Consider the following 23,263-nt stretch of genomic DNA (forward strand, 5'->3'; position numbering starts at 1 on the left):
CAGTGTGTGTGTGTGTGTGTGTTTGTCCAGTGTGTGTGTGTGTGTGTGTGTCCAGTGTGTGTGTGTGTGTGTCCAGTGTGTGTTGTGTGTGTGTTTGTCCAGTGTGTGTGTGTGTGTGTGTTTGTCCAGTGTGTGTGTGTGTGTGTGTTTGTCCAGTGTGTGTGTGTTTGTCCTGTGTGTGTGTGTGTGTGTGTCCTGTGTGTGTTAGTCTGTCCTGTGTGTGTGTGTGTGTCCAGTGAGTGTGTGTGTGTGTGTGTCCAGTGTGTGTCCTGTGTGTGTGTGTCCAGTGTGTGTCCTGTGTGTGTGTGTCCAGTGAGTGTTTGTCCAGTGAGTGTGTGTGTCCTGTTTGTCCAGTGTGTGTGTGTGTTTGTCCAGTGAGTGTGTGTGTGTTTGTCCAGTGTTTGTGTGTGTGTGTGTGTGTTTGTCCAGTGTGTGTGTGTGTTTGTCCAGTGTGTGTGTGTGTGTGTTTGTCGTGTGTGTGTGTGTGTGTTTGTCCAGTGTTTGTGTGTGTGTGTGTGTGTGTGTGTGTGTGTCCAGTGTGTGTGTCCAGTGTGTGTTTGTCTAGTGTGTGTGTGTTCAGTGTGTTCAGTGTGTGTTCAGTGTGTTTGTATCCAGTGTGTGTGTGTCCAGTGTGTGTGTGTGTGTGTTTGTCCAGGTGTGTGTGTGTGTGTGTGTGTGTGTGTGTGTCCAGTGTGTGTGTCTCCAGTGTGTGTGTGTGTTTGTGTTTGTCCAGTGTGTGTGTGTGTGTGTGTGTGTTTGTGTTTGTCCAGTGTGTGTGTGTGTGTGTGTGTGTGTGTGTGTGTTTGTCCAGTGTGTGTGTGTGTTTGTCCTGTGTGTGTGTGTGTGTTTGTCCTGTGTGTGTGTCCTGTGTGTGTGTGTGTGTGTCGTGTGTGTGTGTGTTTGTCCAGTGTGTGTGTATGTTGTGTGTGTGTTTGTCCAGTGTGTGTGTGTGTGTGTGTGTGTGTGTTTGTTGTGTGTGTGTGTGTGTTTGTCCAGTGTGTGTGTGTGTGTGTGTTTGTCCAGTGTGTGTGTGTGTGTGTGTGTGTGTGTGTGTGTGTATTTGTCCAGTGTGTGTGTGTGTGTGTGTTTGTCCAGTGTGTGTGTGTGTGTGTTTGTCCAGTGTGTGTGTGTGTGTGTTTGTCCAGTGTGTGTGTGTGTGTGTTTGTCCAGTGTGTGTGTGTGTGTGTGTTTGTCCAGTGTGTGTGTGTGTGTGTGTGTATGTCCAGTGTGTGTGTGTTTGTCCAGTGTGTGTGTGTGTGTGTGTTTGTCCAGTGTGTGTGTGTGTGTGTGTTTGTCCAGTGTGTGTGTGTGTGTGTGTTTGTCCAGTGTGTGTGTGTTTGTCCAGTGTGTGTGTGTGTTTGTCCAGTGTGTGTGTTTGTCCAGTGTGTGTGTGTGTGTTTGTCCTGTGTGTGTGTGTGTGTGTGTCCTGTGTGTGTGTGTCCAGTGAGTGTGTGTGTGTGTGTGTGTGTCCAGTGAGTGTGTGTGTGTGTGTCCAGTGTGTATCCTGCGTGTGTGTGTCCAGTGAGTGTGTGTGTGTGTGTCCTGTTTGTCCAGTGTGTGTGTGTGTTTGTCCAGTGAGTGTGTGTGTGTCCAGTGTGTGTGTGTGTGTTTGTCCAGTGTTTGTGTGTGTGTGTGTGTGTGAGTCCAGTGTGTGTGTGTGTGTGTGTGTGTGAGTCCAGTGTGTGTGTGTGTTTGTCCGGTGTGTGTGTGTGTGTGTGTGTTTGTCCAGTGTGTGTGTGTGTGTTTGTCCAGTGTGTGTGTGTGTGTGTGTTTGTCGTGTGTGTGTGTGTGTTTGTCGTGTGTGTGTGTTTGTCCAGTGTTTGTGTGTGTGTGTGTGTGTGTGTGTGTGAGTCCAGTGTGTGTGTGTGTGTGGTGTTTGTATCCAGTGTGTGTGAGTCCAGTGTGTGTGTGTGTGTCCAGTGTGTGTTTGTCTAGTGCGTGTGTGTGTGTTCAGTGTGTTCAGTGTGTGTGTGTGTGTGTTTGTATCCAGTGTGTGTGTGTCCAGTGTGTGTGTGTCTAGTGTGTGTGTGTCTAGTGTGTGTGTGTGTGTTCAGTGTGTTCAGTGTGTTCAGTGTGTTCAGTGTGTGTGTGTGTGTGTTTGTATCCAGTGTGTGTGTGTCCAGTGTGTGTGTGTGTGTTTGTCCTGTGTGTGTGTGTGTTTGTCCTGTGTGTGTGTGTGTGTGTCCTGTGTGTGTGTGTGTTTGTCCAGTGTGTGTGTGTGTGTGTGTGTTTGTCCAGTGTGTGTGTGTTTGTCCAGTGTGTGTGTGTGTGTGTGTGTGTGTGTGTTTGTCCAGTGTTTGTGTGTGTTTGTCCTGTGTGTGTGTGTGTTTGTCCTGTGTGTGGGTGTGTGTGTGTCCTGTGTGTGTGTGTGTTTGTCCAGTGTGTGTGTGTGTGTGTGTTTGTCCAGTGTGTGTGTGTGTGTGTGTGTTTGTCCAGTGTGTGTGTGTTTGTCCAGTGTGTGTTGGGTGTGTGTGTTCAGTGTGTGTGTGTGTGTATCACTGACAGAGGGACACAGTTATTATTCCAGGGACACTGAAGAGCCATCATCATGAACCCTAAACGCTGGATAGAGGCGCTCAGTGAATGTGGAGGTGAATGTGATCAGGTGGATCAGTGTGTCAGAGGAGGCTCTATAGAAGGACAGAGTGCCGGCTGGCCAGTCCAGATACACTCCTACTCTGTGGGAGCTGGAGGAGGGGACGTCTATGATAGTGGAGTTATTATTGTGACAGGCAGAGTAACCAATGTCAGAGCAGAACAGACTCCAGGACTTGTCATTGTGTCCAAGACAACAGTCCCTACCACTTCCTCTCCTGCTGATTCCTTTATATGTCACTCCTATAACAGCCCCCCCACTCCACTCTACCTCCCAGTAACAGCGCCCAGTCAGACCCTCTCTACACAGCACCTGTTTAAGGTCCTCAAATCTCTCTGGGTGATCAGGATACAGCTGCTCCTCTCTCCTACATGTCACCTTTCTGTTCTCCTCAGACAGAGAGAGGTGTCTGTCTACTGTGTTTAGGTCCAGTTTAAGATCACAGACATCTGATGGATGAAACCAGACACAATATTAGAAATCATCATCATTCACATTAGAATGTTAACTCACTTTTCACTAATTCATTTAATGTAGATGTTTCTAGGTATCAAAAGGAGAAGTTAAGGTAACTTGAGACTTGTTGAATGATCACATGTTATACTGTATGGTAATATAAAACACACTTATTCACATTAATTACACACACACACACACACACACACACACACACACACACACACACACACACACACACACACACACACACACACACACACACACACAGTCAAAGCAACTCTTTGTAAACTTTGGTGTCGCTGATTTGTGCTTCTGTAGAACTACAGCTGATATTTATTATGACCAAGTCAGTAATGATGGTGGTCTTTGACTTAACTTGAATTAAGACTTATTCTTAGTCATATTCTTCACAGCAGTCAACACTCACATTTTCTAAGTCCAGGTTTCATTCTGTTCTCTCCACCATGTTCCAAACTGTAGCGGTAAGCAGAAAAACACAGTCATTGAGGGACACACACACAAAACTTTGTCCAAGTGGTGGTAAGAATGTCTGTCTTAACTAGCCTGAAAAGTAAAACATGTCTGATATGAACATTGACATAAACCCTCTACATACTTGAGTTTCTCCAGTCTGCAGTGTGGATCCTCCAGTCCAGCAGAGAGCAGTCTGACTCCTGAGTCTCCTGGGTGATTGTAGCTCAGGTCCAGCTCTCTCAGGTGTGAGGGGTTTGACCTCAGAGCTGAGACCAGAGAAGCACAGCCTTCCTCTGTGACTAGACAGCCTGACAGCCTGCAAAGAGTCAAATCATATTAAAATCACACTGCTATTCTTTGGTGGTGAAAATAGTGGCAGTATATTTTTTCAAAATGTTCAGATATATCAGTCATGAAACCTTCCATATCTATTCATACATTAATGTATCATATTATAAATTACAAATTATCAAGGTTTTGCCTGCAGATAGAAACATGTATAGTACAAATATTTGAGTAGACTGACCAGACCAGTTTAAAAGCAGTATCAGTCAAAAGACAGACAGTGAGGTATCAGATTTAGATTGTATTGAGTATACAGTCCACACCATATCTATTTTGACAGTGAAGATAACATTTTAAATGTGGGTCTATACTCCAACATTTTGGATTTCAGATCAGATGTTTCATATGAGGTGACAGTATATAATGTCACCTTTTATTTGAGGATATTTTCATACATTTCTGTTTCACCATTTAGAAAAATGAAAGCACTTTATGTATCTAGTCCCCCCATTTAAAGAAGTCATAAGTATTCAGACAAATTCAGTATTAAAGTAGAGTACTTTGTTGTAAACTCATTGGTTGCATTTGCTGTTTGTTTTGGTTGTGTTTTGCCCAATAATAAAATGGTGGATGAAGACTGGAGAAATTTTCTGTCTAAGTGAGTAGATAACATGTTTCTAAACACTACTAAATTAATCCTGATGATAACATGATTAATACAAATCATGAATGAATCATGAATAATAATGAGTGAGAAAGTTACAAAGGATACAACAAAACATGCTAACCTCTCACCATTGCCAATAACAGAGGCTACAACAAAACATGCTAACCTCTCACCATTACCAATAACAGAGGCTACAACAAAACATGCTAACCTCTCACCATTACCAATAACAGAGGCTACAACAAAACATGCTAACCTCTCACCATTACCAATAACAGAGGCTACAACAAAACATGCTAACCTCTCACCATTACCAATAACAAAGGCTACAACAAAACATGCTAACCTCTCACCATTACCAATAACAGAGGCTACAACAAAACATGCTAACCTCTCACCATTACCAATAACAGAGACTACAACAAAACATGCTAACCTCTCACCATTACCGATAACAGAGGCTACAACATGCTAACCTCTCACCATTACCAATAACAGAGGCTACAACAAAACATGCTAACCTCTCACCATTACCAATAACAGAGGCTACAACAAAACATGCTAACCTCTCACCATTACCAATAACAGAGGCTACAACAAAACATGCTAACCTCTCACCATTACCAATAACAGAGAATACAACAAAACATGCTAACCTCTCACCATTACCAATAACAGAGGATACAACAAAACATGCTAACCTCTCACCATTACCAATAACAGAGGCTACAACAAAACATGCTAACCTCTCACCATTACCAATAACAGAGGCTACAACAAAACATGCTAACCTCTCACCATTACTAATAACAGAGGCTACAACGAAACACTTGTTGACCAACTACAGGAATACTGACCTCAGAGTCTCCAGTCTGCAGTGTGGATCCCCCAGTCCAGCAGAGAGCAGCTTCACTCCTGAATCCTTCAGGTCATTGTTACTCAGGTCCAGCTCTCTCAGGTGTGAGGGATTTGAACTGAGAACTGAGGCCAACACTTTACAGGATGTGTCTGTGAGTTTACAGCCAGTGAGTCTGCCAACACAGAAGAAATACAATGACAGACAGGTTGTATTAAAATGAAACGCTTAGCTTTCTCTGTTTACGCTGTTACCCATTTACAAATAATGTGTTGGGTTTGACCTCAGAGCTGAGACCAGAGAAGCACAGCCTTCCTCTGTGACTAGACAGCCTGACAGCCTGCAAAGAGTCAAATCATATTAAAATCTCACTGCTATTCTTTGGTGGTGAAAATAGTGGCAGTATATTTTTTCAACATATTCAGATATATCAGTCATGAAACCTGCCATATCTATTCAGAAATTAATGTATCATATTATAAATGACAAATTATCAAAGTTTTGCCTGCAGATAGAAACATGTATAGTACAAATATTTGAGTAGACTGACCAGACCAGTTTAAAAGCAGTGTCAGTCAAAAGACAGACAGTGAGGTATCAGATTTAGATTGTATTGAGTATACAGTCCACACCATATCTATTTTGACAGTGAAGATAACATTTTAAATGTGGCTCTAAACTCCAACATTTTGGATTTCAGATCAAATGTTTCATATGAGGTGACAGTATATAATGTCACCTTTTATTTGAGGATATTTTCATACATATCTGTTTCACCATTTAGAAAAATGAAAGCACTTTATGTATCTCGTCCCCCTATTTAAAGAAGTCATAAGTATTCTGACCAATTCACTCATAGTGTATTAAAGCAGTCAAAAGATTAGTGTTTGGTTGTAAAGTAGTTGGTCACATTTGCAGTTTGTTTTGGTTGTGTTTTGCCCAATAATAAAATGGTGGATGATGACTGGATAATTTTCTGTCTAAGTGAGTAGATAACATGTTTCTAAACACTACTAAATCAATCCTGATGATAACATGATTAATACAAATCATGAATGAGTCATGAATAATAATGAGAGAGAAAGTTAGAGGCTACAACAAAACATGCTAACCTCTCACCATTACCAATAACAGAGGCTACAACAAAACATGCTAACCTCTCACCATTACCAATAACAGAGGCTACAACAAAACATGCTAACCTCTCAATATTACCAATAACAGAGGCTACAACAAAACATGCTAACCTCTCACCATTACCAATAACAGAGGCTACAACAAAACATGCTAACCTCTCACCATTACCAATAACAGAGGCTACAACAAAACATGCTAACCTCTCACCATTACCAATAACAGAGGCTACAACAAAACATGCTAACCTCTCACCATTACCAATAACAGAGGCTACAACAAAACATGCTAACATCTCACCATTACCAATAACAGAGGCTACAACAAAACATGCTATCCTCTCACCACTACCAATAACAGAGGCTACAACAAAACATGCTAACCTCTCACCATTACCAATAACAGAGGCTACAACAAAACATGCTAACCTCTCACCGTTACCAATAACAGAGGCTACAACAAAACATGCTAATCTCTCACCGTTACCAATATCAGAGGCTACAACAAAACATGCTAACCTTTCATCATTACCAATAACAGAGGCTACAACAAAACATGCTAACCTCTCACCATTACCAATAACAGAGGATACAACAAAACATGCTAACCTCTCACCATTACCAATAACAGAGGCTACAACAAAACATGCTAACCTCTCACCATTACCAATAACAGAGGCTACAACAAAACATGCTAACCTCTCACCATTACCAATTACAGAGGCTACAACAAAACATGCTAACATCTCACCATTACCAATAACAGAGGCTACAACAAAACATACTAACCTCTCACCATTACCAATAACAGAGGCTACAACAAAACATGCTAACCTCTCACCATTACCAATAACAGAGGATACAACAAAACATGCTAACCTCTCACCATTACCAATAACAGAGGCTACAACAAAACATGCTAACCTCTCCCCATTACCAATAACAGAGGCAACAACAAAACATGCTAACCTCCCACCATTACCAATAACAGAGGCTACAACAAAACATGCTAACCTCTCACCATTACCAATAACAGAGGCTACAACAAAACATGCTAACCTCTCACCATTACCAATAACAGAGGCTACAACAAAACATGCTAATCTCTCACCATTACCAATAACAGAGGCTACAACAAAACATGCTAACCTCTCACCATTACCAATAACAGAGGCTACAACAAACATGCTAACCTCTCACCATTACCAATAACAGAGGCTACAACAAAACATGCTAACCTCTCACCATTACCAATAACAGAGGCTACAACAAAACATGCTAACATCTCACCATTACCAATAACAGAGGCTACAACAAAACATACTAACCTCTCACCATTACCAATAACAGAGGCTACAACAAAACATGCTAACCTCTCACCATTACCAATAACAGAGGATACAACAAAACATGCTAACCTCTCACCATTACCAATAACAGAGGCTACAACAAAACATGCTAACCTCTCCCCATTACCAATAACAGAGGCAACAACAAAACATGCTAACCTCCCACCATTACCAATAACAGAGGCTACAACAAAACATGCTAACCTCTCACCATTACCAATAACAGAGGCTACAACAAAACATGCTAACCTCTCACCATTACCAATAACAGAGGCTACAACAAAACATGCTAATCTCTCACCATTACCAATAACAGAGGCTACAACAAAACATGCTAACCTCTCACCATTACTAATAACAGAGGCTACAACAAAACATGCTAACCTCTCACCATTACCAATAACAGAGGATACAACAAAACATGCTAACCTCTCACCATTACCAATAACAGAGGCTACAACAAAACATGCTAACCTCTCACCATTACCAATAACAGAGGCTACAACAAAACATGCTAACCTCTCACCATTACCAATAACAGAGGCTACAACAAAACATGCTAACCTCTCACCATTACCAATAACAGAGGTTAGCATTTATTCTGATCTTTGTGCCTCTATAACTTTGTTATTCGTTATTATTCACTATTCATATTTAAACAGTAACACAGATATGTATGAATTCCCTCAAATAAAAGGTGACATTCTGTACTTTCGCCTAATATGAAACATCTCAAATCCAAAATGCTGGAGCATAGCACCACATTTAAAACTGTAAGCTTCACTGTCCAAACACATGTGGTGTGGACTATGTGTGTCTGGTAAACACATGTGGATCTGGTGAACAGTTATCACTTGTTGACCAACTACAGGAATACTGACCTCAGAGTCTCCAGTTTACTGTGGGGATTCCCCAGTCCAGCAGAGAGCAGCTTCACTCCTGAATACTTCAGGTCATTGTTACTCAGATCCAGCTCTCTCAGGTGTGAGGGGTTTGACTTCAGAGCTGAGACCAGAGAAGCACAGCCTTCCTCTGTGACTAGACAGCCTGACAGCCTGCAAAGAGTCAAATCATATTAAAATCACACTGCTATTCTTTGGTGGTGAAAATAGTAGCAGTATATTTCTTCAATATATTCAGATACATCAGTGTCCTGAAACTTGCCATATCTATTCATAAATTAATGAATGTATAATTATTATAAAAGATCACACTATTAATTGTAGAGAGAGAAATGTATAGTACAAATATTTGAGTAGACTGACCAGACCAGTTTAAAAGCAGTATCAGTCAAAAGACAGACAGTGAGGTATCAGATTTAGATTGTATTGAGTATACAGTCCACACCATATCTATTTTGACAGTGAAGATAACATTTTAAATGTGGCTCTAAACTCCAACATTTTGGATTTCAGATCAAATGTTTCATATGAGGTGACAGTATATAATGTCACCTTTTATTTGAGGATATTTTCATACATTTCTGTTTCACCATTTAGAAAAATGAAAGCACTTTATGCATCTAGTCCCCCCATTTAAAGAAGTCATAAGTATTCTGACCAATTCACTCATAGTGTATTAAAGCAGTCAAAAGATTAGTGTTTGGTTGTAAAGTAGTTGGTCACATTTGCAGTTTGTTTTGGTTGTGTTTTGCCCAATAATAAAATGGTGGATGATGACTGGATAATTTTCTGTCTAAGTGAGTAGATAACATGTTTCTAAACACTACTAAATGAATCCTGATGATAACATGATTAATACAAATCATGAATGAATCATGAATAATAATGAGAGAGAAAGTTAGAGGCTACAACAAAACATGCTAACCTCTCACCATTACCAATAACAGAGGCTACAACAAAACATGCTAACCTCTCACCATTACCAATAACAGAGGCTACAACAAAACATGCTAACCTCTCACCATTACCAATAACAGAGGCTACAACAAAACATGCTAACCTCTCACCATTACCAATAACAGAGGCTACAACAAAACATGTTAACCTCTCACCATTACCAATAACAGAGACTACAACAAAACATGCTAACCTCTCACCATTACCAATAACAGAGACTACAACAAAACATGCTAACCTCTCACCATCACCAATAACAGAGACTACAACAAAACATGCTAACCTCTCACCATTACCAATAACAGAGGCTACAACAGAACATGCTAACCTCTCATCATCACCAATAACAGAGACTACAACAAAACATACTAACCTCTCACAATTACCAATAACAGAGACTACAACAAAACATGCTAACCTCTCACCATTACCAATAACAGAGGCTACAACAAAACATGCTAATCTCTCACCGTTACCAATAACAGAGGAGGCTACAACAAAACATGCTAACCTCTCACCATTACCCATAACAGAGGATACAACAAAACTTGCTAACCTCTCACCATTACCAATAACAGAGGCTACAACAAAACATGCTAACCTCTCACCATTACCAATAACAGAGGCTACAACAAAACATGCTAACCTCTCACCATTACCAATAACAGAGGCTACAACAAAACATGCTAACCTCTCACCATTACCAATAACAGAGGCTACAACAAAACATGCTAACCTCTCACCATTACCAATAACAGAGGCTACAACAAAACATGCTAACCTCTCACCATTACCAATAACAGAGGCTACAACAAAACATGCTAATCTCTCACCGTTACCAATAACAGAGGAGGCTACAACAAAACATGCTAACCTCTCACCATTACCAATAACAGAGGCTAATACAAAACATGCTAACCTCTCACCATTACCAATAACAGAGGCAACAACAAAACATGCTAACCTCTCACCATTACCAATAACAGAGGCTACAACAAAACATGCTAACCTCTCACCATTACCAATAACAGAGGCTACAACAAAACATGCTAACCTCTCACCATTACCAATAACAGAGGCTACAACAAAACATGCTAACCTCTCACCATTACCAATAACAGAGGTTAGCATTTATTCTGATCTTTGTGCCTCTATAACTTTGTTATTCGTTATTATTCACTATTCATATTTAAACAGTAACACAGATATGTATGAATTCCCTCAAATAAAAGGTGACATTCTGTACTGTCACCTAATATGAAACATCTCAAATCCAAAATGCTGGAGCATAGCACCACATTTAAAACTGTAAGCTTCACTGTCCAAACACATGTGGTGTGGACTATGTGTGCCTGGTAAACACATGTGGATCTGGTGAACAGTTATCACTTGTTGACCAACTACAGGAATACTGACCTCAGAGTCTCCAGTTTACAGTGGGGATTCCCCAGTACAGCAGAGAGCAGCTTCACTCCTGAATCCTTCAGGTCATTGTTACTCAGGTCCAGCTCTCTCAGGTGTGAGGGGTTTGACTTCAGAGCTGAGACCAGAGAAGCACAGCCTTCCTCTGTGACTAGACAGCCTGACAGCCTGCAAGGAGTCAAATCATATTAAAATCACACTGCTATTCTTTGGTGGTGAAAATAGTGGCAGTATATTTCTTCAACATATTCAGATATATCAGTCATGAAACTTGCCATATCTATTCATAAATTAATGAATGTATAATTATTATAAAAGATCACACTATTAATTGTAGAGAGAGAAATGTATAGTACAAATATTTGAGTAGACTGACCAGACCAGTTTAAAAGCAGTATCAGTCAAAAGACAGACAGTGAGGTATCAGATTTAGATTGTATTGAGTATACAGTCCACACCATATCTATTTTGACAGTGAAGATAACATTTTAAATGTGGCTCTAAACTCCAACATTTTGGATTTCAGATCAAATGTTTCATATGAGGTGACAGTATATAATGTCACCTTTTATTTGAGGATATTTTAATACATATCTGTTTCACCATTTAGAAAAATTAAAGCACTTTATGTATCTAGTCCCCCTATTTAAAGAAGTCATAAGTATTCTGACCAGTTCACTATTATATTAAAGTAGTCAAACTTTAGTATTTGCTCACAAACTCGTTTGATGCATTCGCAGCGTGTTTTGCCCAAAAGTAACTGAATGGTGGATGATGACTGGATAATTTTCTGTCTAAGTGAGTAGATAACATGTTTCTAAACACTACTAAATTAATCCTGATGATACCATGATTAATACAAATCATGAATGAATCATGAATAATAATGAGTGAGAAAGTTAGAGGCTACAACAAAACATGCTAACCTCTCACCATTACCAATAACAGAGGCTACAACAAAACATGCTAACCTCTCACCATTACCAATAACAGAGGCTACAACAAAACATGCTAACCTCTCACCATTACCAATAACAGAGACTACAACAAAACATGCTAACCTCTCACCATTACCAATAACAGAGGCTACAACAAAACATGCTAACCTCTCACCATTACCAATAACAGAGACTACAACAAAACATGCTAACCTCTCACCATTACCAATAACAGAGGCTACAACAAAACATGCTAACCTCTCACCACTACCAATAACAGAGGCTACAACAAAACATGCTAACCTCTCACCATTACCAATAACAGAGGCTACAACAAAACATGCTAACCTCTCACCATTACCAATAACAGAGGCTACAACAAAACATGCTAACCTCTCACCATTACCAATAACAGAGGCTACAACAAAACACTTGTTGACCAACTACAGGAATACTGACCTCAGAGTCTCCAGTTTACAGTGGGGATTCCCCAGTCCAGCAGAGAGCAGCTTCACTCCTGAATCCTTCAGGTCATTGTTACTCAGGTCCAGCTCTCTCAGGTGTGAGGGGTTTGAACTGAGAACTGAGGCCAACACTTTACAGGATGTGTCTGTGAGTTTACAGCCAGTGAGTCTGCCAACACAGAAGAAATACAATGACAGACAGGTTGTATTAAAATGATACGCTTAGCTTTGTCTGTTTACACTGTTACCCGTTTACAAATAATGTGTTGGGTTTGACCTCAGAGCTGAGACCAGAGAAGCACAGCCTTCCTCTGTGACTAGACAGCCTGACAGCCTGCAAAGAGTCGAATCATATTACAATCACACTGCTATTCTTTGGTGGTGAAAAAAGTGGCAGTATATTTCTTCAACATATTCAGATATATCAGTGTCATGACACCTTCCATATCTATTCATAAATTAATGTATCATATTATAAATGACAAATTATCAAAGTTTTGCCTGCAGATAGAAACATGTATAGTACAAATATTTGAGTAGACTGACCAGACAAGTTTAAAAGCAGTATCAGTCAAAAGACAGACAGTGAGGTATCAGATTTAGATTGTATTGAGTATACAGTCCACACCATATCTATTTTGACAGTGAAGATAACATTTTAAATGTGGGTCTATACTCCAACATTTTGGATTTCAGATCAAATGTTTCATAAGAGGTGACAGTATATAATGTCACCTTTTATTTGAGGATATTTCCATACATTTCTGTTTCACCATTTAGAAATGAAAGCACTTTATGTATCTAGTCCCCCTATTTAAAGAAGTCATAAGTATTCTGACCAATTCATTTATATCGTATTAAAGTAGTCAAAATATTAGTGTTTGGTTGTAAACTAGTTGGTTGCATTTGCAGTTTGTTTTGGTTGTGTTTTGCCCAATAATAAAATGGTGGATGATGACTGGATAATTTTCTGTCTAAGTGAGTAGATAACATGTTTCTAAACACTACTAAATGAATCTTGATGATAACATGATTAATACAAATCATGAATGAATCATGAATAATAATGACTGAGAAAATTACAGAGGCTACAACAAAACATGCTAACCTCTCACCATTACCAATAACAGAGGCTACAACAAAACATGCTAACCTCTCACCATTACCAATAACAGAGGCTACAACAAAACATGCTAACCTCTCACCATTACCAATAACAGAGACTACAACAAAACATGCTAACCTCTAACCATTACCAATAACAGAGGATACAACAAAACATACTAACCTCTCACCATTACCAATAACAGAGGATACAACAAAACATGCTAACCTCTTACCATTACCAATAACAGAGGATACAACAAAACATGCTAACCTCTCACCATTACCAATAACAGAGGCTGCAACAAAACATGCTAACCTCTCACCATTACCAATAACAGAGTCTACAACAAAACATGCTAACCTCTCACCATTACCAATAACAGAGGATACAACAAAACATGCTAACCTCTCACAATTACCAATAACAGAGGCTACAACAAAACATGCTAACCTCTCACCATTACCAATAACAGAGGATACAACAAAACATGCTAACCTCTCACCATTACCAATAACAGAGGCTACAACAAAACATGCTAACCTCTCACCATTACCAATAACAGAGACTACAACAAAACATGCTAACCTCTCACCATTACCAATAATAGAGGCTACAACAAAACATGCTAATCTCTCACCATTACCAATAACAGAGGCTACAACAAAACATGCTAACCTCTCACCATTACCAATAACAGAGGCTACAACAAAACATGCTAACCTCTCACCATTACCAATAACAGAGACTACAACAAAACATGCTAACCTCTCACCATTACCAATAATAGAGGCTACAACAAAACATGCTAACCTCTCACCATTACCAATAACAGAGGCTACAACAAAACATACTAACCTCTCACCATTACCAATAACAGATGATACAACAAAACATGCTAACCTCTCACCATTACCAATAACAGAGGCTACAACAAAACATGCTAACCTCTCACCATTACCAATAACAGAGGCTACAACAAAACATGCTAACCTCTCACCATTACCAATAACAGATGATACAACAAAACATACTAACCTCTCACCATTAACCTCAAATAAAAGGTGACATTCTGTACTGTCACCTAAGATGAAACATTCTATCTCAAATCCAAAATGCTGGAGCATAGCACCAAATGTAAAACTGTAAGCTTCACTGTCCAAACACATATGGTGTGGACTATGTGTGTCTGGTAAACACATGTGGATCTGGTGAACAGTTATCACTTGTTGACCAACTACAGGAATACTGACCTCAGAGTCTCCAGTTTACAGTGTGGATCCCCCAGTCCAGCAGAGAGCAGCTCCACTCCTGAATACTTCAGGTCATTGTTACTCAGGTCCAGCTCTCTCAGGTGTGAGGGGTTTGACCTCAGAGCTGAGACCAGAGAAGCACAGCCTTCCTCTGTGAATAGACAGCGTGACAGCCTGCAAAGAGTCAAATCATATTAAAATCACACTGCTATTCTTTGGTGGTGAAAAAAGTGGCAGTATATTTTTTCAACATATTCAGATATATCAGTCATGAAACCTTCCATATCTATTCAGAAATTAATGTATCATATTATAAATGACAAATTATCAAAGTTTTGCCTGCAGATAGAAACATGTATAGTACAAATATTTGAGTAGACTGACCAGACCAGTTTAAAAGCAGTATCAGTCAAAAGACAGACAGTGAGGTATCAGATTTAGATTTTATTGAGTATACAGTCCACACCATATCTATTTTGACAGTGAAGATAACATTTTAAATGTGGCTCTAAACTCCAACATTTTGGATTTCAGATCAGATGTTTCATATGAGGTGACAGTATATAATGTCACCTTTTATTTGAGGATATTTTCATAAATTTCTGTTTCACCATTTAGAAAAATGAAAGCACTTTATGTATCTAGTCCCCCCATTTAAAGAAGTCATAAGTATTCTGACCAATTCATTTATAGTGTATTAAAGCAGTCAAAAGATTAGTGTTTGGTTGTAAAGTAGTTGGTTGCATTTGCAGTTTGTTTTGGTTGTGTTTTGCCGAATAATAAAATGGTGGATGATGACTGGATAATTTTCTGTCTAAGTGAGTAGATAACATGTTTCTAAACACTACTAAATCAATCCTGATGATACCATGATTAATACAAATCATGAATGAATCATGAATAATAATGAGTGAGAAAGTTATAGAGGCTACAACAAAACATGCTAACCTCTCACCATTACCAATAACAGAGGCTACAACAAAACATGCTAACCTCTCACCATTACCAATAACAGAGGCTACAACAAAACATGCTAACCTCTCACCATTACCAATAACAGAGGCTACAACAAAACATGCTAACCTCTCACCATTACCAATAACAGAGGCTACAACAAAACATGCTAACCTCTCACCATTACCAATAACATAGGCTACAACAAAACATGCTAACCTCTCACCATTACCAATAACAGAGACTACAACAAAACATGCTAACCTCTCACCATTACCAATAACAGAGGATACAACAAAACATGCTAACATCTCACCATTACCAATAACGGAGACTACAACAAAACATGCTAACCTCTCACCATTACCAATAACAGAGGCTACAACAAAACATGCTAACCTCTCACCATTACCAATAACAGAGGCTACAACAAAACATGCTAACCTCTCACCATTACCAATAACAGAGGCTACAACAAAACATGCTAACCTCTCACCATTACCAATAACAGAGGCTACAACAAAACATGCTAACCTCTCACCATTACCAATAACAGAGGCTACAACAAAACATGCTAATCTCTCACCATTACCAATAACAGAGGCTACAACAAAACATGCTAACCTCTCACCATTACCAATAACAGAGGATACAACAAAACATGCTAACCTCTCACCATTACCAATAACAGAGGCTACAACAAAACATGCTAACCTCTCACCATTACCAATAACAGAGGCTACAACAAAACATGCTAACCTCTCCCCATTACCAATAACAGAGACTACAACAAAACATGCAAACCTCTCACCATTACCAATAACAGAGGATACAACAAAACATGCTAACCTCTCACCATTACCAATAACAGAGGCAACAACAAAACATGCTAACCTCTCACCATTACCAATAACAGAGGCTACAACAAAACATGCTAACCTCTCACCATTACCAATAACAGAGGATACAACAAAACATGCTAACCTGTCACCATTACCAATAACAGAGGCTACAACAAAACATGCTAGTCTCTCACCATTACCAATAACAGAGGCTACAACAAAACATGCTAACCTCTCACCATTACCAATAACAGAGGATACAACAAAACATGCTAACCTCTCATCATTACCAATAACAGAGGATACAACAAAACATGCTAACCTCTCACCATTACCAATAACAGAGGCTACAACAAAACATGCTAACCTCTCACCATTACCAATAACAGAGGCTACAACAAAACATGCTAACCTCTCACCATTACCAATAACAGAGGATACAACAAAACATGCTAACCTCTCACCATTACCAATAACAGAGGATACAACAAAACATGCTAACCTCTCACCATTACCAATAACAGAGGCTACAACAAAACATGCTAACCTCTCACCATTACCAATAACAGAGGGGGTATGATCCTTGTGCCTCTGTAACTTTCTCATTCATCATCTTTCTCGATTCATTCTTATTCTTACTGACAATACAAGTAAAGTGACTCCAAAATGACAGGACATTAGGAAAAACATAATCCAAAATACAATCAAGACAAACTGCAAATGAATTCAACAAGTTTGTAGAATCACAAGCTTGATGTAATCACTGCAGGCATGGAATATGGGACCAAATACTAAACTTATGACTACTTTAATACAATATAAGTGAATTAGTCCAAATAATTAATACTTCTTCAAATGGTAGAACTACAGAGCCTTGCAAAAGTATTCATCCTCCTTGGCGTTTTCCCCATTTTGTTGCATTACAACCTGTAATTTAAATTGATTTTATTTGGATTTCATGTAATGGACAAACACAAAATAGTCCAAATTGGTCAAGAGAAATAAAAAAAAATGACTTGTTTAATTAAAAAATAAAGTTAAAAACAGAAAAGTGGTGCGTGCATATGCTATGAAGCCCATAAATAATATCTGGTGCAACCAATTACCTTCAGAAGTAACATCATTAGTTAAATAAACTCCACATGTGTTCCATCTAAGTGTCACATGATCTGTCATATGATCTCAGTATATATACACCTGTTCTGAAAGGCCCCAGAGTCTACAACACCACTAAGCAAGGGGCACCATCAAGCAAGCGGCACCATGAAGACCAAGGAGCTCTCCAAACAGGTCAGGGACAGAGTTGTGGAGAAGTACAGATCAGGGTTAGGCTATAAAAAAATATCTGAAACTTTTAACATCCCACGGAGCACCATTAAATCCGTTATTAAAAAATGGAAAGAATATGGTACCAAAACAAACCTGCCAAGAGAGGGCCGCCCACCAAAACTCACAGACCAGGCAAGGAGGGCATTAATCAGAGAGGCAACAAAGAGACCAAAGATAACCCTGAAGGAGCTGCAAAGCTCCACAGCGGAGATTGGAGTATCTGTCCATAGGACCACTTTAAGCCGTACACTCCACAGAGCTGGGCTTTACGGAAGAGTGGCCAGAAAAAAGCCATTGCTTTAAGAAAAAAAAAGCAAACACGTTTGGTGTTCACCAAAAGGCATGTGGCAGACTCCCCAAACATATGGAAGAAGGTACTCTGGTTAGATGAGACTAAAATTGAGCTTTTTGGCCATCAAGGAAAACGCTATGTCTGGTGCAAACCCAACACCTCTCATCACCCCGAGAATACCATCCCCAGCAGCATCATGCTGTGGGGATGTTTTTCATCGGCAGGCACTGGGAAACTGGTCAGAATTGAAGGAATGATGGATGGGGCTAAATACTGGGAAATTCTTGAGGGAAACCTGTTTCAGACTTCCAGAGATTTAGACTGCTAAAGCAACACTCGAGTGGTTTAAGGGGAAAAATGTAAATGTCTTGGAATGGTCTGTCAAAGCATAGACCTCAATCCAATTGAGAATCTGTGGAATGACTTAAAGATTGCTGTACACCAGTGGAACCCATCCAACTTGAAGGAGCTGGAGCAGTTTTGCCTTGAAAAATTGTCAAAAATCCCAGTGGCTAAATGTGCCAAGCTTATAGAGACATACCCCGAGACATGCAGTTGTAATTGCTGCAAAAGGTGGCTCTATAAAGTATAGACTTTTTTTGGGGGGGGGTGAATAGTTATGCACGCTCAAGATATTTTTCTTATTTCACAACAAAAAATATTCTGTATCTTCAAAGTGGTAGGCATGTTGTGTACATCAAATGATACAGACCCCCCAAAAATCTATCTTAATTTACAGGTTGTTTTATTTTATTTATTTCACCTTTATTTAACCAGGTAGGCAACAAAATAGGAAAAATGCCAAGGGGGTGAATACTTTTGCAAGCCACTGTACAGACATAAAATGGGAGAACTAGATACATAAAAATCTTTCATTTCTAAATGGTAACTCTCAAATATAAGGTGACATTCTGTACTGTCACCTAATACGAAACATTCTATATCAAATCCAAAATGCTGGAGCATAGCACCACATTTAAAACTGTAAGCTTCACTGTCCAAACACATATGGTGTGGACTTTGTTTGTCTGGTAAACACATGTGGATCTGGTGAACAGTTATCACTTGTTGACCAACTACAGGAATACTGACCTCAGAGTCTCCAGTCTGCAGTGGGGATTCCCCAGTACAGCAGAGAGCAGCTCCACTCCTGAATCCTTCAGGTCATTGTTACTCAGGTCCAGCTCTCTCAGGTGTGAGGGGTTTGACCTCAGAGCTGAGACCAGAGAAGCACAGCCTTCCTCTGTGACTAGACAGCCTGACAGCCTGACAAAGAGATCATCATGACTTCACAAACACACTGTTAATTTAACGAGTAGTGTAGAAGGTCAATGGTAGATGCATTTGGTTTATTCTCTCAAACAACATATAGATTAATCTTCCGTCTCCTACAACTGTATGGTCATATTGTTTTATTATGTGAACACTGTGCCCTGATTTCAGTTACTGGCCCAACGCTCTAATCACTAGACTATCTGCCGTCGCGCTTTTGATACTTAAGTATATTTAAAACCAAATACTTTTAGACTTTTACTCATGTAGTATTTTACTGGGTGACTTTAACTTTACTTGAGTAATTTTCTATTAACGTGTCTTTACTTTTACTCAAGTATTTACATTTACATTTAAGTCATTTAGCAGACGCTCTTATCCAGAGCGACTTACCTATAATATCCAGTAGAACAACCACTTTACAATAGTGCATCTACATCTAGTATGACAACTGGGTACTTTTTACACCACTGTAATTGAGTGGAAATGCAGAAATGATGAAAGTGGAAGTCATTTTTTGGGGTTGAAGTTGAATTGAGAAGTATAAACCAATCAGAATGGAGAAAGACTCATTGAAATCACTTAGAATGTATATGTGTTGCCACCCTGGGATCACTCACTACCCATAAAGCACCCTGGAATCACTAACTACCCATAAAGCACCCTGGAATCACTAACTACTCATAAAGCACCCTGGAATCACTAACTACTCATAAAGCACCCTGGGATCACTAACTACTCATAAAGCACCCTGGGATCACTAACTACTCATAAAGCACCCTGGGATCACTAACTACTCATAAACCACCCTGGAATCACTAACTACATACATAAAGTACTTTCATATGTGATAATACTGACCTCAGAGTCTCCAGTTTACAGTGGGGATTCCCCAGTCCAGCAGAGAGCAGCTTCACTCCTGAATCCTTCAGGTCATTGTTACTCAGGTCCAGCTCTCTCAGGTGTGAGGGGTTTGACGTCAGAGCTGAGACCAGAGAAGCACAGCCTTCCTCTGTGACTCCACAGCCTGACAGCCTGACAAAGAGATCATCATGACTTCACAAACACACTGTTAATTTAACGAGTAGTTAGAAGGACAATGGAAGATGCATTTGGTTCATATTCCCAAACAACATATAGATTCATCTTCCGTCTCCTAGAATTGTATGGTCATATTGTTATACTAATGTGAAAATCAAAGCATTTATTCAATATGTTATTCAACAAAATATTATATACATATTATAATACATATTTTTATCTAAACAGAATATTTCTTCCTGATGATTAGTTCTTATCTGTCATTTTATGTACTCACAGAACAGCTCTGGAGGCTTTGACCACTGGCAACAGCCTCAGAAGACCTTCCTCTGATCTGGAGTATTTCTTCAGGTCAAACACATCCAGCTCCTTTTCTGAAGTCAGCAACACAAAGACCAGAGCTGACCACTGTGCAGGTAACAGGTTGGGTTTTGAGAGACTTCCTGAGCTCAGGAAGCTTTGGATCTCCTCCACTAGAGAATAGTCATTCAGTTCATTCAGACAGTGGAACAGATTGATGCTCCTCTCTGGAGAGGGATTCTCCCTGATCTTCTCCTTGATGTACTTGACTGTCTCTTCATTGCTCTGTGAGCTGCTTCTTGTCTTTGTCAGTAGACCTCGTAAGTGCTTCTGATTGGACTCCAGTGAGAGGCCCAGAAGGAAGCGGAGGAAAAGGTCCAGGTTTCCCGTCTCACTGTGTAAGGCTTTATCCACAGCACTCTTGTAGAAAGAAACTTCAGGCTTGTCTCTGAACAGAGCAGAAAGGTTCCTGGACGTTGATTGCGGTTTGTCCATTAGATTCTCATTGTTGTTGATGAATGAGAGGAACACATATACAGCAGCCAGAAACTCCTGAATGGTCAGATGCACAAAGCAGTACACCTTGTCCTGGTACAGCCCACATTCCTCTTTAAAGATCTGTGTGCACAATCCTGAGTACACAGAGGCTTCATTGACATCAATGCCAGCCTCTTTCAGGTCTTCTTCATAGAAAATCAGATTGCCATTCACAAGCTGTTGAAAAGCCAGTTTTCCCAGTGACAGAATGCTCTCTTTATTCCAGTGTGGACCTGTCTCTTCTTTCCCAAGATACTTTTCATTCTTCTGTTTGGTATGAAACACCACAAGGTGTGTGTACATCTCAGTCAAAGTCTTTGGCATCTCTTCTCTCTTATGTTTCAGCATGTGTTCAAGGACTGTTGCAGAAATCCAACAGAAGACTGGAATGTGGCACATGATGTGGAGGCTCCTTGATGTCTTTATGTGTGAGATGATTCTGCTGGCCAGGTCCTCATCACTGAATCTCTTCCTGAAGTACTCCTCCTTCTGTGGGTCATTGAACCCTCGTACCTCTGTCACCTGGTCAACACACTCTGAAGGGATCCTATTGGCTGCTGCAGGTCGGGTAGTTATCCAGAGGAGAGCAGAGGGAAGCAGATTTCCCTTGATGAGATTTGTCAGCAGAACATCCACTGAGGTTGACTCTGTGACGTCACAACAGATCTTGTTCTTCTGGAAGTCTAGGGGCAGTCGGCACTCATCCAGACCATCAAAGATGAACACAACTTTGTACTTGTCGAAGTTGGAGATTCTTGATTGTTTGGTTTCCATTGAGAAGATATTGAGAAGTTCAATGAAAGTGTGTTTGTCCCCTTTCATCAAATTCAGTTCCCGGAAAGGGAATGAAAACACAAATTGGACATCCTGATTTGCTTTTCCTTCAGCCCAGTCCAGAATGAACTTCTGCACAGAGACTGTTTTTCCAATGCCAGCGACTCCCTTTGTCAGCACAGTTCTGATACGTTTGTCTTGTCCAGTTAAGGGTTTGAAGATGTCGTTACATTTGACTGCAGTCTCTGGTTTTGCTTGTTTCCTGGTTGTTGTCTCAATCTGTCTCAGCTCATGTTCATTATTGACCTCTCCTGTTCCTCCCTCTGTGATGTAGAGCTCTGTGTAGATCTTATTGAGAAGTGTTGGGTTTCCTTGTTTAGCGATCCCCTCAAATACACATTGAAACTTCTTCTTTAGATTAGATTTGAGTTCACGTTGGCAAATCACAGCAAGCTCATCTGAATGAAGAAATAACACAATATTAATATTACATCTGTTTTAATGCCTACAGTATTGTAGGACTGTTATAAAGTTACATTATAATCATTTATTCTCTTAACTGACTGTATAAATGTGTAAATGTTTTCATAATGCATTACAGACTGGTGTGACTGATTATATTATTATTGGTGTTATTGATGGTATTATTATTGTTGTCTCTCTCTGTCTCTCTCTCTAAGTTAATCAACACAACACATCCCTGCCGCTACTTGATGAGGTCACTAGGTGTTGTGTTAAGGCTGCTACAATATCATTGAGTTACACAGCTACTTTAGCTGTACTTTAGCTACAGCTTTTAAATGTTATAAAACAGCATTCAACATGAGGCAGACAGATCTTACATTTCTCCAGTATGTCAGCAAGCTCCTTCTGGTTCATTTTCCTCAGGACGTGGAGTGTGATCTTCAGAGCTCCCTCTCTGGCACTGCTCTCCTGCTTCTCATCTTCAGCATCCACCACTTCCTCATCCTGCTTCTGACTCTCAAAGCATTCTGGGAGTTCTAGACTAAGAATCCTCTTGAACATCTTCAGCTCGTTCTTCACAAATGTCATAATTTTCTC

General features: G+C 39.8%; 1 protein-coding gene across 1 annotated transcript; it reads right to left on the reverse strand.

The window, feature by feature from the left end:
• Positions 1 to 2,454: 2,454 nt before the first annotated feature.
• On the reverse strand, positions 2,455 to 23,263 carry LOC115186460 (NACHT, LRR and PYD domains-containing protein 3; the record flags this gene model as incomplete). The annotated part of the gene is made up of 5 exons (XM_029746084.1): positions 2,455 to 3,034; positions 5,389 to 5,512; positions 12,498 to 12,671; positions 20,868 to 22,659; positions 23,044 to 23,263. Coding segments are annotated over 5 exons (2,826 nt in total), but the record flags the coding sequence as incomplete, so codon positions are not given.

This window comes from Salmo trutta, unplaced genomic scaffold, assembly GCF_901001165.1.
Source record: "Salmo trutta unplaced genomic scaffold, fSalTru1.1, whole genome shotgun sequence".
Classification (NCBI taxonomy): Eukaryota; Metazoa; Chordata; class Actinopteri; order Salmoniformes; family Salmonidae; genus Salmo; species Salmo trutta.